Here is a 16,879-nt window from a genome sequence, read left to right as displayed (position 1 = left end):
AACTATCTCCGGTTTCAGGAATTTTGGAGAAAAATCAGATCAGAGTGAGTATCCGAATAGTAATTTCTAATTTTCTTTCCCAATAACGTTGGTATGGAGAAGGTACAGGTGATAGGTGAGTGACCTGATGAGAATGTGAAAGGGTTGGGTATGTTATTACAGTTGGGGAAGTTGTGGAATACTAGATCTAAAGCTTGACCTTTTCTCGTTGTCGGTGTGATATGTCTCCTGAGGTCTAAAGAAGTCAAGGTTAACGTTAAGTCTTGTAGAGTTTCTACATGTCTTGGGACTGGCATATCGAAGTCTCCACCTAGAACAGTCTTCACCTATTCCTTGTCGACGGCGCATGTAAACAGTACAGGTAACTTTGTTCTCTTTGTTGAAATTTTGCAGATACCTTTTACATCTTCAGCTAATGATCGATCCGACGATTGGATGGCAGACAGCAAAGGAGCAAATTCTTCCATGGAAAATATGCAGGTGTTTGCAACAAACGCAATTTCTTGTAGAGTCATTGAAAGGAACCTCACGTGTGGTAAAATTTCGCCAAGAAGATCTCTAACACTCTCAGTCGTGCATGGAAGGCCCTTCCTTGTACATCCTTGTTTGGCCCACTTGATAAGAGCTTGGAACAATTTGTACTCTGATGAAATATTGAGGGACTTACAATGCACCAGCCATTTCAAGTCGTCTTGATCAACATCGAGAAAATATGAATTACAAATAAATTGTTCAGTATTGTCTTGAATCACCTTATGGCATTTACGAATAACTCCATCTAAATTCATTACCTTTGCAAAGTGCAAAACTTTCCAAACGTTATAATTGGTCATACTGATTTTCTCCAATAAGTAGTCTGTACACAGTTTCTCCAAATGAGGGATCAGGTACTTGCGTGCACAGTAAAGAACATCTTGGGCAGTATCCATGGTGTCGAAGGAAACTTCATCTGAGTAAAGATAGCTAAAACGAAAAACGTTTAATAAGTTTCAATTATTGCTCTTCAAAATTTATTTATATCATTAAAATATATCATCAAAGATTATGCTTTAATAATGTTGTATTTTGTCCATCTGTAATTTGTCCGTAAACTTCATGTTCTCTGGGCGATTTTGCTGTTTTTCTGAATTTGCCTATTTTTCATATACTGCTTTATCCCCCCTCTAGCAATTAAACTTTTAGAATTCACAGGGTAGCTTCAAGTAGGCTAGGATTGTTTATGGACTACAATTTTTGATGGCTGATATTTATTTTCTCTTGGCAGTAGTATACCTGGTAATTTGAACACATTTTACCTCATAATTATCTCAGATTTTATTTCATAATAAAGAAATTATTCCAATAAAAGTTTAGTGAAAACATACCCGGAAAAACAACTGATGAAATAAAAGCCAAAATAACCTTAAAACTCACGAACTGCACGTTTTGAAGTCACAATTTTTTATGATCTCAAACAAGCACAAGTTCAATAGCACAGAACACTCGGATTTCCCAATATTTTTTTTTTTTTTTTTTATATATATGGAAATTCTCTTGGTCTTCTAAGAGCCATTATTTCCTCCGTTCCGGATTATAAACAGTCATTAGTAAGTTTTGGAAAATGGCGGATTTGGACTAATGTTCTCTGTGCCGCCTTTACCTACATACATGCACGTGTGATGACGTGTCATTGGAATACACTGAGTGGACAGAAATCATGGGAAACCTACCTAGTAACGGGTAGGCCCATCTTTCGCCAGGATAATGGCAGTCACACGGCCAGGCATTAAGTCCACTAGTTCACGAAAGCGCTCTACAAGTATTTGCATCCATGCTTGCTGCACCGCTGTCCATAATTCCGTCACATTCCTGGGTGGATAATCCAAAGCTGGAATGGACTTTTCCAGAGAATCCCAAAGATGCTTCACAGGTTTCATGTCCGCTGAACGGGGAGACCATTCCATAGTGGTAAAATCTGCAGAATGCTGTTCGAATCATGTTCTAGTTACCACGACGCCATGGGAAAAAGCATTGTCCTGCTGGAAGAGTCCATTGCCCTGTGGGTACACATGACCATGAAGGGATGCAGATGGTCTGCAAAGATGAACACGTAATCGGGACAGTTCAGAGATGCGTCTAGACGTACCAGAGGTCCCAACAAGTGACAGTGGCGCATGTGCCAGGCCATTACGGACTATTCATCTACCTGAACAATTTCTTGTTGACACGACGGGTACATAACTTCGTGCGGTTTCTGCAAGATACGCACACTCCCGTCCCTCGAAATTAACATTAGCATTAGTAGAGGCATATGATGCAAGAAAGCAAGCTTATAAAGCATCAGTCAAAAAAAAAAAAAAATACCCTTCCCATTCCACCCATCTGGTCACTCCAAATATTTGTCTAGTTCAGCATTTTTACTTCCATCCCTTGTTGTGGAAGTTGATAGCCTAATTTCTTTAGGCTATCAACTTCCACAACAAGGGATGGAAGTCTGTTCCACCAACCAACTACCCGCTGGCTAAAGGCAAACTTCCACACATCTCTCCTACAAATGTCATTCCTCAATTTGCATTTATGCGCCCTTGGGCGATTATTCTGAGAAAGACGAAGAATCCCATCGGCATTGAACATGCTCAAACCATTCAAAGCTTTATACACGTCAATCACATCACCTCGCAAGTTCCTAGTCACCAGATATTGTAATTTGCAAAACTTAAGCCTTTGTTCGTAATAGCAACCCTTCGTTCCACTCACCAATCTTGTTACCCTTCTCTGTACTCGTTTCAGCAACTGTACATCTTTCTTAAAATGAGGCCTCCAGACCTTTATACAGTACTCAAGGTGTGGCCTTACTATTGCCTTATACAAAGGGATAATCACGTCCTTATCCCTGCTAGCAAAATTCCCGTATATCATTGACATGACAGCATAATAACTGGAAACGGAACTCATCGACCAGGAGACCCGTCCCCAATAATCCAAGGTCCAGTGCCGATGTTCTTCCGCTCAGTTGAGGCGTAGAGTCCTGTGTTGTGGTGTTAGCAATGGGACTCTGGTGGATCCCATAACCTATTGCGGCTAATGTTCGCCTGATAGTCTTGGTGGAGACGTTTCCGGCAGCTCCCGCTTTGTTGTCGGTGGTGATTCTTGCCACTGTCGCTCTCCGGTTGGCTGTCTGCGCGTGTATCACAATGGTATCGTCACCGGCCTCTCTGCACAGGGTGGAAAGGCGCGGAATCGAGTCTCGTCGATGAGGCCAGGAACTTTAGTGGGCTTTTTTCACTCCATGGCTGTGTTAGTCGAGCTCAGGGGTAGATAGCAAGGTTTTTTCCCCAGAAACGTGGGTTTTTTCGTCCAGTGAAACAGGCAAATCGACCAGGGAACACGCAATTTACAGACTAAATAAATAAATACGTAAATGTAATCATTTACAGGGAACCCTTATATCATGATTTTTTTTTCCCCTCCGGTTGGTCGAAACAATGCGAGACAGACGTCGACGGGGAACGTTCATCCAACACTTTTCTCCGTCCACAGCGCTGTCCACTATGTGATGTTATTCCTGAAATGGCGTATTCCAGATACACTCTTGATACTGTCGAACGAGAATAGTGCAATTTCTGTACCACCTCCGCGATAGAGTGATCCATGCGTCGGGCACCAACTATCATTCCCCTTTCAAAGTCGGTTATCCCACGACGTTTATCCATACTGACATCGAATTGCAAGGTACCTGTATACTTTCCAAGCTGTAGGTTCATCTACTATTGAGAGGGGGTGAGACTGTTGCGTTGCCCAGGAACCAAGTATCCCATGAATTCTCTCCTTTTAGTGTAATACCTAACTTATGTAGGAAGTAAGCCACGAGTAACTGGCTTATCAGAGGTACAAACAGAGCCAGAATGGACAACAGGATTTTTACGACAAAGATGTTGTCCTGAGTTAAAGAAACGCCGTCCTTAATCCGCACTACAGTTACTCTTGCATCCATCAATTTAACTTTTGTGCATTGAGCACTAAGAGGAGAAAACTCCTCGGAATCAAGAGCAAATTTTTCATCAGTTAAAATTAGAGCAAGTCAATAATATTATACACAAAATTAATGATAACATGCTAATGAAGAAAGAAATAATCTGTTTGAGGATTTCGTACTTGAAAAATAAGCATTTTATTGGGGCGTTTTCTCTTAGTCAACAACTGAAGCGACGTCCACTTGAAGACGATGTTTACCAGAAGACGACGAAGGGGCGCTAAAAGGTCTCCACCAAATAGATTCAAATAAAGTCTTACCTGATACTAAAGTTTTATTTCTATAAAAGCAACACAGTTAGTGATATATTTGTAGCCATGTTAACTCGCCTTTTTCCAAAAGAAAGAGATTTTGAGAAAATATATAAACTCTAAAAGGAAGGGGATGAATCTGATTGGTCCACTTCATATCGATGGTTCGACTGTTGATGATCCTTCCCAGATAGCAAACTAACTGAATGAGTATTTTGCATCTACATTCACACACGAGGAGTTATTAAGGTTTGAAAATAGCGGAAGGTTATCAAATTGTAGCAGTGTGCTTAATGATTTTGTAATAACTGAGAGCAAAGAGGGGGAGAAATTGTTCAAGTTAAGCATGACAAAGGCACCTGGGGTGGATGGGGTCTATCCAGTTATATTAAAGGAGGCGGCAAAGCAACTAAGCAAACCCTTAGCCATAATTATGAGAGCGTCCTTGGACTCAGGGGAGGTTCCCACGGACTGGAGATGTGCAAATGTATCCCCAATTCACAAAGGGGGATCGAAGGGTGACACGAGTAATTACAGACCAGTTAGTTTAACTTCTGTTCCGGGTAAAATAATGGAGTCACTGGTTAAAGAAGCATTGCAGGATTATCTAGGCAAGACAGCAGCAATAATTCAGATACAGCATGGGTTTGTCAAGGGGAAGTCTTGTCTGACAAATTTGATAGGTTATTATGATGTGGTTACAAAGGAACTGGATGCAAAAAATAATTTTGATATCATATATTTGGATTTCAGGAAAGCTTTTGACACTTGCGCATGGAAGACTATTGTACAAACTGAAGCAGAATGGTATTAAGGGTAAGCTGCTACAATGGATAAAAGGATGGTTAAGTGGGAGAAGACAGAGGGTGGTAATCAATGGGTGCTGCTCTTCGTGGACTAATGTTATTAGTAGAGTCCCACAGGGTTCGGTGTTAGGTCCACTGTTGTTTTGTATATTTATCAATGATATTGATGAAGGTATATCAGGCTTAATGTCGAAGTTTGCAGATGATACAAAGGTTGGCAGGGTTGTTAATGACAGTAATGGCAGTGTGCTACTGCAACAGGATCTAGATAATTTGGGCAGATGGGCTAAGAAGTGGCAACTGAAGTTTAACCTTGACAAATGCAAAATACTGTATAGGGGTAGATGTAACCCCAGAGAAACGTACAAAATGTGTGGTACAACACTTAAGGTGGTAGAAAATGAAAAAGACCTGGGAGTAATTGTGCCGTCAGACATGAAGTTTTCTGAGCAATGCAGACAGGCTGCCAAGTCTGGTCATGGGGTGTTGTCAATGGCATTCACGAATTTTGCTAGTAGGGAAAAGGAGGTGATTTTCCCTCTGTATAAGGCAATGGTCAGGCCACGACTTGAGTACTGCGTACAGGTCTGGAGACCTCATTTTAGGAAGGATGTAGATTTGCTTGAGCGTGTACAGAAAAGGGCAACAAGATTGGTGAGGGGAAGCAACGGATCTTAAGTTCTGCAAATTGCCGTGGCTGGAGACTAAGCACCTGCGCGGTTATCTGATTGAGGTGTATAAAGCCTTGAATCGGTTGAGCACGCTGAATTCTGATGGGATCCTTCCAATTGTTCAGCTTACGAACCCAAGGGGACATAAATTAAAATTAAGGAAAGACAAATGTAGAATAGATGTGCAGAAATTTGCCTTTAGCGAGCGGGTGGTTAATTGCTGAAACAAAATTCCATCTGTTGTTGTCTAAGTTCATAGGTTAAATAAATTTAAGGATGAACTGGACCGGCATTTGGAGGGAATGGTGTGATTTTTTTTGGCTGATGCTGCATAAGCTCTAACACTAATATATATATATATATTTTTTTTTTTTTTTTATTGAAAATAAAATTGTAAATAAGATATTTTATTGTAAATATAACCGTACGATGTCACTTGTAAATATAGTTAATACTGTGTAATGTGAGGAAGTGTAATGACATGTTTACATGTTACATTTTTAAATTTAGAATGTGCATTATCCATTATATATCCTGATGTTAGCATTACTATTATCTAATTATCTATTCTGATGTGAGCCCCTGGCCGTTGGCCGTGATGGGACAATTGCAACTTTACTTAAATCTATATATGTATTAATCTAGTTGCAATAAAGATGTTCTCTCTCTCTCTCTCTCTCTCTCTCTCTCACTTGCTTCCTTGCATCACATGCCACTACTAAATATCAAATTCAACAATTTCCTAAGAAAATGTCTGTTGGGCAGAAGGTGGCACAAAAATATCCATGAATTATGTAATTGTCTTGAGTGACCCAAATGTTATCAAAAATATCAAGATTAGCCACTAATATTGGATATCAGAAATAATGGCTAAAGGTCAGCCCAAAGCCAGTTCCATATTTAAGTAAAAATTATAATTGACGAAAACCCCTGGAGAGGGAAAGCTCCAAAAGCCTTAGAATGTATATATATAAAACCACTGTTGACCACAAGGACCAAGTCAATAGTCAGTCGTTCCACCGTTTTCTCGACTCGTACAAAGCCAAGACCAAAACCCTACAATTGGATAATGACTTGAGTGCCATAAATTTGATTTTAAGTTATTCCGGTTACGTTAGGTCAAGTGTTGGTTCAATACCAAAGGCACTAAGACGTCAGGGATCAGCATAATGTGTCTACAATTTTGTATTCTTTGGTCATATCATCAAATGCTCGATGTACGACAAGAGTTTCCCTGCGAAGGACCATGAAAACTAACTCAGCCAAGTTGTAATTAAAAGCCAAAAAAAATATTCTTAGCGTCAGTGAATGGATTCCAACTAAGGCTTTTCGACCTGATTTGGGAGCAAAGTAAGTGCAACCAAAGTACTATCCTGCGAGCGTAGTACAGTGGCTGCATATATATACATATTTATTTTATTTCAATAGGAACATAACAATGTTATTAGGAGTAATAGCACTGCTATCTTAGCTCAATAGTTCCTTTGTCTATGGCAAGAAAAAATGCAATCGTACCTGATCATTCCGCTGAATCCTTCTTCTGTGATATCTGGAACTTCGACCACATTTCCTTCGGCCAATTCTCCGTAGAACATTGCTTTAAAAACAGAACTTCCCGTCGACAGCACTAACTTGTGGCACGAAAACCCGTTCCTTTCAGGACCAACCAAAAAAGTGACATCGGTCAATTCGGCCAGGTTTCTAAAATGTTGTAGTCGCCCCGAAATAGTTTTCTGCCAATTTTGCAGTTCCATTTCCCCTTTAAGCTCACTGTAACACAAAGTACAACAAAAGGAATTAACTCCAGTTGCTTATCTAATTAGAAATGAAAAGTTTTTAACAGTTCAAAGTCAGTTTAGAAGCAAATATTTTCCGTTACACTCACCTTGTCAGTTGCAGGGGTGTTATTTCCTTAGTTGTCAACCTGATAAATAAAGATTTCCGTACAGAAAAATCCTGCAACTCTACCGAATCTGAATTTACTGAATAAATACCTCACCCCTTGCATCTTTGTTTAGATTTAATATAAAGATGTCATTGGCAAGCACTTATCATCAGTTTTGTTGCAATCATTAAAAAAACCGAAGATAACTCGTTTTTATCTATTTGATAACTTGCAATTCTTATCATTTTCTACTTATCATTGTCTTGGCGAAGATGTTCGTCGAATTACATTGTAAATATTGTAAAAAAAATCATGAAAAATAAATTCCGCGACCAAAGATTATAATACTTGGCAAAATGGAGGTTGTTTTCTCAACGAATATCAAGATCTTGTGAGGTGGTAGTCCGGCACTTATCCACTGGGCTACCCTTCAAGTTTCATGTATGTGTGGTTATTATAGGTATCACTGTGTGAGTGTGATGTCAAGAGATCTATGTTCTGCAATGAATTGTGGGGTGGAAGACTCTGCTTCGAAGAGCCCGACATGAAATGGTGCTTATTTCTTCCGATGGGAGGTACCTGTAATAAAAAGTTTTTCTTTTTTTTTTATTTCCAGTACTGATTGAAAATATATACTGTGTTATTATTATTACTCCACTTTGCCGATGAAAAAAAAATAATTTCATTTTTGCAAGCTGAAAATGAAATTATTTTTCTCTGTATTGAAATATAATGATTTTACATTCTTAAAAGTAATTTCTCAAAGTTGTTTAAGATTTTTAAAATTATTAATTAGTTTTAAATTTTAAAAGTAATCCTCCTCTAGTAGTTAAGAAATTTTGAGATTAATAATATTGTAGATATCATTTTTTAAAGTTAGTTTTCATTGATATTTAGCTAATTTTATAATGGTACTTACGAGATCTGCCTTAAAAACGTCACAGGGTATCGTGACTCACACTGAAATAGCTGATGGCGATTTACGGGTGAGTCATGATTTAATCGGTTCTAGAACCTGTGGAATGTTTTCCGAGGTCGACCTGGTGACTAATCCTACCTCACCTGGGGATTCTTTTCTTTGTGATCGATGTAAGGAGTGCACCGATCTTAAATGACAATTTGGTGCACTGATGGGACAATTTCAGTCACTGAAAAAACGGATGCTTGCCCTCGAGAACAATAGATCTGTGAGCTCGTCAAGGACTCAAGACTCCAGCAATCTACCAAGTGATGCACACCCGATTCGGGCCTCAAAACAGAAAAACCAAATGCAAACTACTCTGGTCAAAAGGGACATTGTTTTATTAGGAGACTCCATTGTCAGGGAAACGGGGAATATTTTTTGTAATAAGGATAGGTGGGGTAGAACCAAGGTATGTCTGCCGGCAGCAACTATTAATGATGTGACCAACAGATTGTCAGATTTTAAGGGGGGTAAAGAGAATATTATTATTCATGCGGGGACTAAAGACAATAAACGTACATGATCTGAAGATTTGTTGGAAAAATACAGGACCATGCTGAGGGAATGCCGCAAGCAAAGGCCACAATGTCTGTATCTGCAATTCTGCCAGACACTATAGGAGGGATTGTATGTTAAATGCCTTGTGGATTAACTCAAGACTTGAAGGACTCTGCAAGGCTTTAGGGGGTAAATTTCTATCAGCATGGCCCACACTTGAAAGAGGAAGGAATTTGTTTTGTAGAGACGGGATACACTTAAACAAAGGTGGTGCAAACGTTTTTTGCCAGTATTATTATTGAGGATACCTTTAAGGTTCAGGGAAACTGCTAGTTAGGGGGGATGTGGGTAATACTGACACGCGTTTATCTGATAATACTGGTCAAAGTAACTCTTGCACATACCTCAAGAGTTCTTATTTATTACCCCAACTGGACATATTATCTAGATGTTCTGGGGACAAAGACGTTTCACGTGAGCGGGTAGCTAATATCAGGGAAGAGAGCCTAAAAAACTTCACGGGTTGTGTTAGTGTTGTTAAATATACAAGAACAGTAAATCTTAATTGTTTATACAGCAATGTTAGAAGTGTCGTCAATAAAATGAGCGAATTCGAACTGCTGGTTAAAACAAGTAACGCGGACATAATAGGGCTTACAGAGACGTGGTGCCACCCGGAAATTGGGGATGATGAGTTTCAGTACGGCTTGTATAATGTATTTAGGAAGGATAGGGTAGATAGAAGGGGTGGTGGGGTAATGCTTCTTATCAGAAGCAGCCTGAGTGCGACGATAGCTTTCCCGAATTCAGACGGTTCACACGCAAGTATAGAGTCTGTATGGTGTGAGATAGTTGGAAACAAAGGTATAATACGAGTAGGAGTAATCTACAGACCAGGTGATTGTGAAGATTATGACGAAAGCCTGTACATGCAAATGGAATGGGCAAGTAAGCGTCAATGCCTTATTATGGGTGATTCCAATTTGCCTCTAACTGATTGGAGTAAATGGGAAGGAAACTCGACATGGGGAACAAAATTTTTAAATCAACTAGATGAGTGTTATTTTTATCAACATGTCAGGGAAAGTACTAGAGAAAAGAATATCCTAGACCTCATCATCACACATGAATCAGATGACATAACAGGGCTGACAGTAGAGGAACCAGTAGCAGGAAGTGATCATGGAGTTCTACGGTGGATGATGACGAGAGAGGTAGCAGAAGTAAAAGGCAAAGGAATGGGTTTTAATTTCAGAAAAGGAAATTATGATGCCTTAAGGTACTACATGGCCTCTATTAACTGGGTAGATATCGCACGGAGAACGAATACAATTGAACTGTGGTATGCTTTTAAAACATTAATCACAGATGGCTTGAATGAGTATTTACCATTAAAAAAATACTCCACGAGAAGGGTTCCAAGTTGGATGAATAGTGAAGTTGCCACATTACTTGAGCAGAAAAAGGTGGCATGGAAAGGTTACAGAGCAATAAAAAGTACTGAAGCCTACAACAGCTACAAGGTGATGTGTAACAGAGCCACAGAAAAGGTTCGACAGGCAAAGGCAGTTTATGAGAAATCACTAGCAAACAGAGCAAAGGGGGGGAGGGATAAAGAATTCTTCACATATATAAATGTCAAGAAGAACAGGACAAACCAGATCGGACCTTTACGTAAGGGAAAGGGGACAGTAATAAATACACCAGCTGCCGTTGCAGATGAACTCAACAGTTATTTTGCATCGATATTTACAAATGAAAAGCCTTTTGTGGCAATGGGAAATTGTGGGAGCGAAGTTAAAAAATATGTAATTAATGATATTGAAATTTCGCAAGATTATTTAATGAAAAAACTTTCGAGCCTACAGACCAGTAAGGCTTCTGGAGTTGATGGAATATACCCTATAATCTTAAGCGAGGTGGCAAGCGAGTGCATTGAACCATTGAGGCTAATTATGCGAGCATCACTAGACTCTGGGGAGATTCCCTTGGATTGGAAAAGTGCAAATGTATCTCCCATACATAAGGGTGGCTCTAAAAGTGAAGTTGGAAATGATCGACCTGTCAGTCTGACTTCAGTAATAAGGAAAAATAAGGAAATCATGGAGGCAATGATCAAGGGTGGAATTCAGGATCATTTGGATCGAATTGAAATTCTCAAGGATACTCAGCATGGTTTTGTAAAGGGAAAATCATGTTTAACAAATCTGGTTCGCTATTTCGAAAGGGTCACTCACGAGCTGGATTTAGGGAATAATTTCGACATTGTTTATTTAGATTTCAGCAAAGCGTTTGACTCAGTCCCACATGAGCGGTTGCTTTATAAGTTGGAACAGGTTGGAATCACTGGGAAAATCCTTAGATGGATAGAAGAATGGCTTCAGGGCAGGAGGCAGAGGGTTGTGATAAATGGCTATTCCTCAGATTGGGTTGATGTAAGAAGTGGGGTTCCCCAAGGATCAGTATTAGGACCACTGTTGTTTTTAATTTTCATAAACGACATTGACGGAGGGATAGAAGGCGTAATGTCTAAATTTGCAGATGATGTTAAAATTGGTAGAGTAGTTAATGATCACTGTCAAGCTGAGCTTCTTCAGAGAGACCTAGATAGATTTCAGGAATGGTCAGAAAAATGGCAGCTATGCTTTAATCTTACAAAGTGTAAGGTATTACACCTGGGAAACAGTAATCCCAAAATAACTTATTCACTTGGTGGAGTTCAACTAAACCCAGTACTGGAGGAAAGGGACTTGGGTGTTATGATACGGTCAGACATGAAATTCTCTAAGCATTGTAAACAGGTTGCAAGGAAAGCCCATGGTGTCCTGTCGATGATCTATCGAACTTTTGCAAGTAGAGATAGGGACGTGAAATCCCATTATATAAGGCCTATGTTAGACCACACTTGGAATACTGTGTTCAAGTATGGAGACCGCACCTAAAGAAAGACATCGAGCTTCTTGAAAGGGTGCAAAGAAGAGTAACTCGCCTGGTGAGATCGGCAATAGGGCGTCCTTATGAAGAAAGACTTCGAATATGTGGGTTGCAGAGTTTGGAAACTAGACACCTTAGAGGAGATTTGATTGAGGTATTTAAGGCTCTGAGAGGCATCAGTAAAATGAATGAGGACGAAATTTTCAAGATTATAAATGATGCTAGAACTAGGGGACATAAATTGAAGTTACGGGGGGAAATGTTTAGATTGGACTGCAGGAAGTTTTATTTTAGCCAGCGAGTTATAAATTACTGGAATAAGTTGCCTTCATGGGTGGTAGAGGCCGACAGTTTGGGGAAATTCAAAGGTCATATGGACAGTACCTTCGGGTGAGGGAAGCGCATAGGATGATAGGTTTAATTTCCTTTACTTTTTTTTAATCATTCTTTTTTTTTTTCCTTTTTTTGTCATTGTTTTATTCGTTTTTCTTTTTCTTTTTTTTTTTTTGGCTTGTGCATCGTAAGCCATAGGCTTTCTTCCACAATGCGGCCGTTACTAGTACTAATAGTAAAGAGCGTCCCGCTCGTGATCCATGCATTGGAATCAATTCAATCTATGTGATCTTGATGGAGATCATTGTACTGTCTGTCATGGGGTGTCTTCTCTGCCCATCTTTCTAGCTTCATTTGTGCTTCCTGGTAGAGTGGGGTATATCACTTTTATATCTTCTTTATGGCCTGCTGGAGTGCTGCCGTGTGTTTCTGTAAGTAATCCTTCAGGTTAACTATCGTTGTCCTCTGTTGCTCAATTAGGTCGCTCAGGCTCGTTCCTCCTTCTTTCTGGGCAGTTGTCATTCTCTCCACGGCAGATTTCGTGTAGTATTCGCGGCTCTTAGTCATCAATGTCCTTGTCCTTCTCATGACATCCTCCAGCTCAGTGTTAGTCTAACCTATGGCCCGCAGGAGTATGTTGGCACTGGGACTGCATAGGTGTTTATGGCTTTAACTGTGTTCCGTCCGTTGAGCTTTGCTTTCAGCAGGCTTCTGAGTCTCTGATGGTATTTTTCCGTCAGGCAGGCCTTAATTTCCTTGTGCTGTAACTGCTGAGCCTGCATCATCACCAAGTATTTGTAAGCCTCTCCATCTGCCATGGCTTCGATCTGTTTACCAGTGTGCAGCTGACAGTTTCTGTTGACTAATTTTTCCTGGTGCAATCCATGGGTCTTGCATTTGTCTAGAACAAATTCCATCCTAATATCATTGCTGGATTTTTCGGTGATCTGAAGTGGTTGCTGGAGGTGCTTCTCGGTTCCCGCATAGAGCTGGATGTCATCCATGTACATCAGTTGGGTGAGGGTGTACAGGTTCTTCCTTCTCTGGGGTTATATCCGTACTTGCTTCTGTTGAGCTTGGTGGATAGCGGGCTAAGTGCTATACAGAACCACAGTGGGCTCAAGGCATCTCCCTGAAAGATTCCTCTCCTTATGGGGATTGGCCTAGTTGTGATGTTTTCGACCTTATTGGTGGTACTCCATTTCGCGATCGTTTCTGCTATCAAGTTTGTCACTATCGGATTGACTTTGTAGATGTTCAGCACATCTTTTAGCCAGCTATGAGGCACGGAGTAGAAGGCCTTGCATTAATTGATGTAGGCTGTGTACATGTTGCGGCGCTTCTTCTAGGCTTGCTCCATAACCTTGGCATTTACAATTAATTGCTCGTTGCATCCTTTGCTCAGCCGCCTGCATCCATTCTGCTGTTCATCCATTATGTTCTGGCTCTCCAAGTGGTCTTAAATTCTGAAACTGTTGCAAAAACAAGTCCCGACAGCTTTAGACTAATATCGCTGTTACCTAAGTTGTTTGAGAGATTGATTTTCCAGCGATTAAGTGAAATCATCAATTTACACCACATTGAGTTGTCATTTCAGTATGGTTTTAGAAAATCCAAATCTACTGAACACGCGATTTTTTAAGCTATTGCTATTCTATTATTAGTCCACCAATACGGTATTATGAGATTTCTAAACTTTTATATTCTTCTTTTTTCTTAACAGGGGATGGTTCTTTGAATAGTAAATTATTTTGGATTAGAGACAAACCCTCACAGTGTACGTGGTGTTGAAGAAACTTGGTGCCATGTATTGTACGATAGTTTGTTGTATGAGAATTACAGAGCTCAATTAAAGAATGTGAACAGTGATTTGAGATATGGAAATATGAAACCACCTGGGTCTTCGTTTTTTTTTTTTTTTTTTTAGTATTTATTTATTATTATTATTCTTTTTTTCTTCCTTTTGTTATGTTTGTCCGGCTCCACGTTCATAAAGACGGGAGTCGGGTAGTAGTTATCCTGGGTGGTGGCTGGGTGTCCTGTACATAATATAAAGTTAAAGCATAATAAAGTCAATGATATTAGGTGGATTTGGACAAATGTCTAGGGCCAACAAAGGCTATAATAAATTTTAAAAAAGTTGTCTGATATCTTACTGGTTATGCAGCTGGTCAGGATCTTGTACGTTGTTGGGAGGCAGGTGATTGGCCTGTATTTCTCTGTGTTTTTTGTATCTTCATCTTCAGGCTTCAGATATGTGATTCCTTGAGTGAGAAACTTCGGGATTGTCTCTGGGTGTCTTATCATTTGGGTGAACTGCTCTGCCAGGTGCATGTGTGTACAAGTGAGCTTCTTGTACCAGTAGTTGTAGACGTTATCTATTCCTGGAGTTTGCCAGTTGTGAGAGTTCTTGATCGTCTGTTTCACTTCTTCTTCTTCCCGAATCTCCTATCCTCTCATTTCTTGTTCGTCCTTGGTTTTCTTGCCTTCCAGTTCTATCCAGGTGGCTTTGCTGTTATGTCTTACTTCCCTGCTCCATATGTTTTGCCAGAACTCCTCAATCCTCTTCTGCTCTGATGGCCCTTTCCCTTCTTTCCCGTCTTCTACTAGGCTCCTGTAGAAGCCTCTTTGGTCCTCAACGAAGATTCCGTTGATTATTTTCCTCTGGGAGCTCTCTTTGTAACGGCGTAGTCTCTTTCTGATTGCAAGGAGATTCTGCTTCAATGTGTCCAAGTACTCTCCTAGTCTGTTTTTTTTTTTTTTGTCTCATGTTTGCTGTGGACGATGTCTCTCTTGAGGATGCCCTTCACCTTTCCAATTAATTTCTTACTCCTATTTCCCCGTTGGTACTGGGTCAATTTGCCCAGCTTGACTCATAATTCTTCTATCTTCTGCTGAAGTCTTCTTTCCTAAGCTGGTGGTTCCTTATGTTTTCGGTTCTTCTGCTATTGGTTTCTCGTTTCTCTTCTATTAATACTCGTGGCTGCTACCACAGCTTGTTACACGGCTGGGTGAATGACCTCCAGTGTTGCACCATTGCTGTCGAGGTAATGCGGTAATATGTGCCGATTGAAGTGGTCTGTGACTCTCCACAAGGTTCTTTTCGGACTCTGCTTCGGGATCACGCGAGTCTTTGTGGGATCCATTCCTTCGAATTCTGTTAGAGCCTTCTTCCACTCGCCCTGTATTCTAGATATCATGACCTCGTCTCTTTCCACTACAGCTGCTGCTGGTTGTATTTCTTCTTGCTCTTCCTCCTCTGGTTTGGTGATGCTGGGTTCTTCTTCCTCTGGTTTCCTATTCTTTATCCTTTGTAGTTGATCGCTCACGTCCTGCTTGATTTTTTCCAAGATTGTAGGACCTCATCAGGTTCTTCGTGACGATGTTCCTTGTCTGGTCCCCTATACGCTGACCTGAATATCCGGGAATCGTTCCAGCCACTTGGTATGTAGTCTTGCCTTGTAAGTTGCCATATCGGTCTCCAGCCTATTATTATTGGTTTATTATTCAGTTTAGGATTCATCTGTGGACAACTGTAGGCTAAGAGGAGCATATGGGGAGAGACTTTGAATTTGTGGCTACAGAGCATGGTAATGCATTACTTAAAGGGAATCTGATTGTGGTGCTTGCATAAGGGTTATATAATCTGATTGTATAAAACTTTCCGAGTGGATAGTAAAATCAATGAAGGGGCAGCTTTTCATAATATTAAATAACGCCAGAATCTATTTAGTACAGCAGAATGTGGATGAAATCATTTTCTTTCTCCATATCCCCCACCACACACTGATTCCAATGCGCAAGCTTGAAAGGAAAACAGTTTCACGCAATTAACCTTGCCTGGTTCATCCAAATTACAGTAAATATTGACGCAGTAATATTATACGTTTCGTGGGATATTTATTGATTTTCGTAATAATAATATTCAGCATTTCTTAAACCACTACTTCATTCGCTTAACAAATGAGAAGATTGGTTAAGACTCAGAACTAGGGTTACCCTGACATATAGGGGCGGTACGAAATTTAGATGAACAGAAAGTGAGTGAAAGGGACAATATTCAAAAAATTATAGAAAGTTACAACTAACGATACAGAAGATTCACAGACAGAGTCGTGCTTGGGATTGAGCATCGAATGCATCCAACAAAATGTACACTCGTTTTGTCCACTGTCACCCTTCGAAACCCGCAATCCTCATTACGCTGATTAGGTATCACTTGAAAGTCCGGGGTGTGATACGTAAACTCGATGCATGTGGTCGTTTCTGACACTCTCAGATAAATTGGAGGGCTCAGATGAAGACTCGATTCTACGTAAGCACCATACGTTTTTCTCTTGTATTTGATCTCATGGGGCGTTGTTTCTTCGTGGCTAATGACTTGACACTTCGGATTAATGTCCTTACCTCCATCATATCCAAACGGGTAGTTCTCTTCGTATTCCAGCTTAAGAGGACCAACATTTCCACAAAGACTAAAATCCGACTCTTCCGGACTTTGATCCTGCCCATTCTTCTTTACGGA

General features: G+C 40.2%; 1 protein-coding gene across 1 annotated transcript; it reads right to left on the bottom strand.

Moving 5' to 3' along the window:
• Positions 1-326: 326 nt before the first annotated feature.
• LOC150075673 (BTB/POZ domain-containing protein 6-A-like) lies at positions 327-7,494 on the bottom strand. Its single transcript, XM_090388615.1, has 2 exons — positions 7,256-7,494; positions 327-963 (listed from the first exon to the last, which is right to left on the bottom strand). The coding sequence occupies exons 1-2, from the start codon at positions 7,492-7,494 to the stop codon at positions 327-329; spliced, it is 876 nt and encodes a 291-aa protein (XP_090244741.1).
• Between the last annotated feature and the right edge of the window lie 9,385 nt (positions 7,495-16,879).

This window comes from Mastigoproctus giganteus, chromosome 14 (assembly GCF_048544385.1).
Source record: "Mastigoproctus giganteus isolate SK-2022 chromosome 14, ASM4854438v1, whole genome shotgun sequence".
NCBI classification, from domain to species: domain Eukaryota; kingdom Metazoa; phylum Arthropoda; class Arachnida; order Uropygi; family Thelyphonidae; genus Mastigoproctus; species Mastigoproctus giganteus.
Note: the sequence above shows the minus strand (reverse complement) of the source record. Positions and strands in the feature narration are given on the sequence as shown.

What these genes read in the sequence shown, in the direction of transcription:
- LOC150075673 (XM_090388615.1), bottom strand. Translation starts at nt 7,494, where the DNA reads ATGGAACTGCAAAATTGGCAGAAAACTATTTCGGGGCGACTACAACAT. An exon ending in GGATTCAGCGGAATGATCAG is followed by an intron (nt 964 to 7,255) that starts GTACGATTGCAT and finishes TTTTCGTTTTAG; the next exon opens with CTATCTTTACTCAGATGAAG.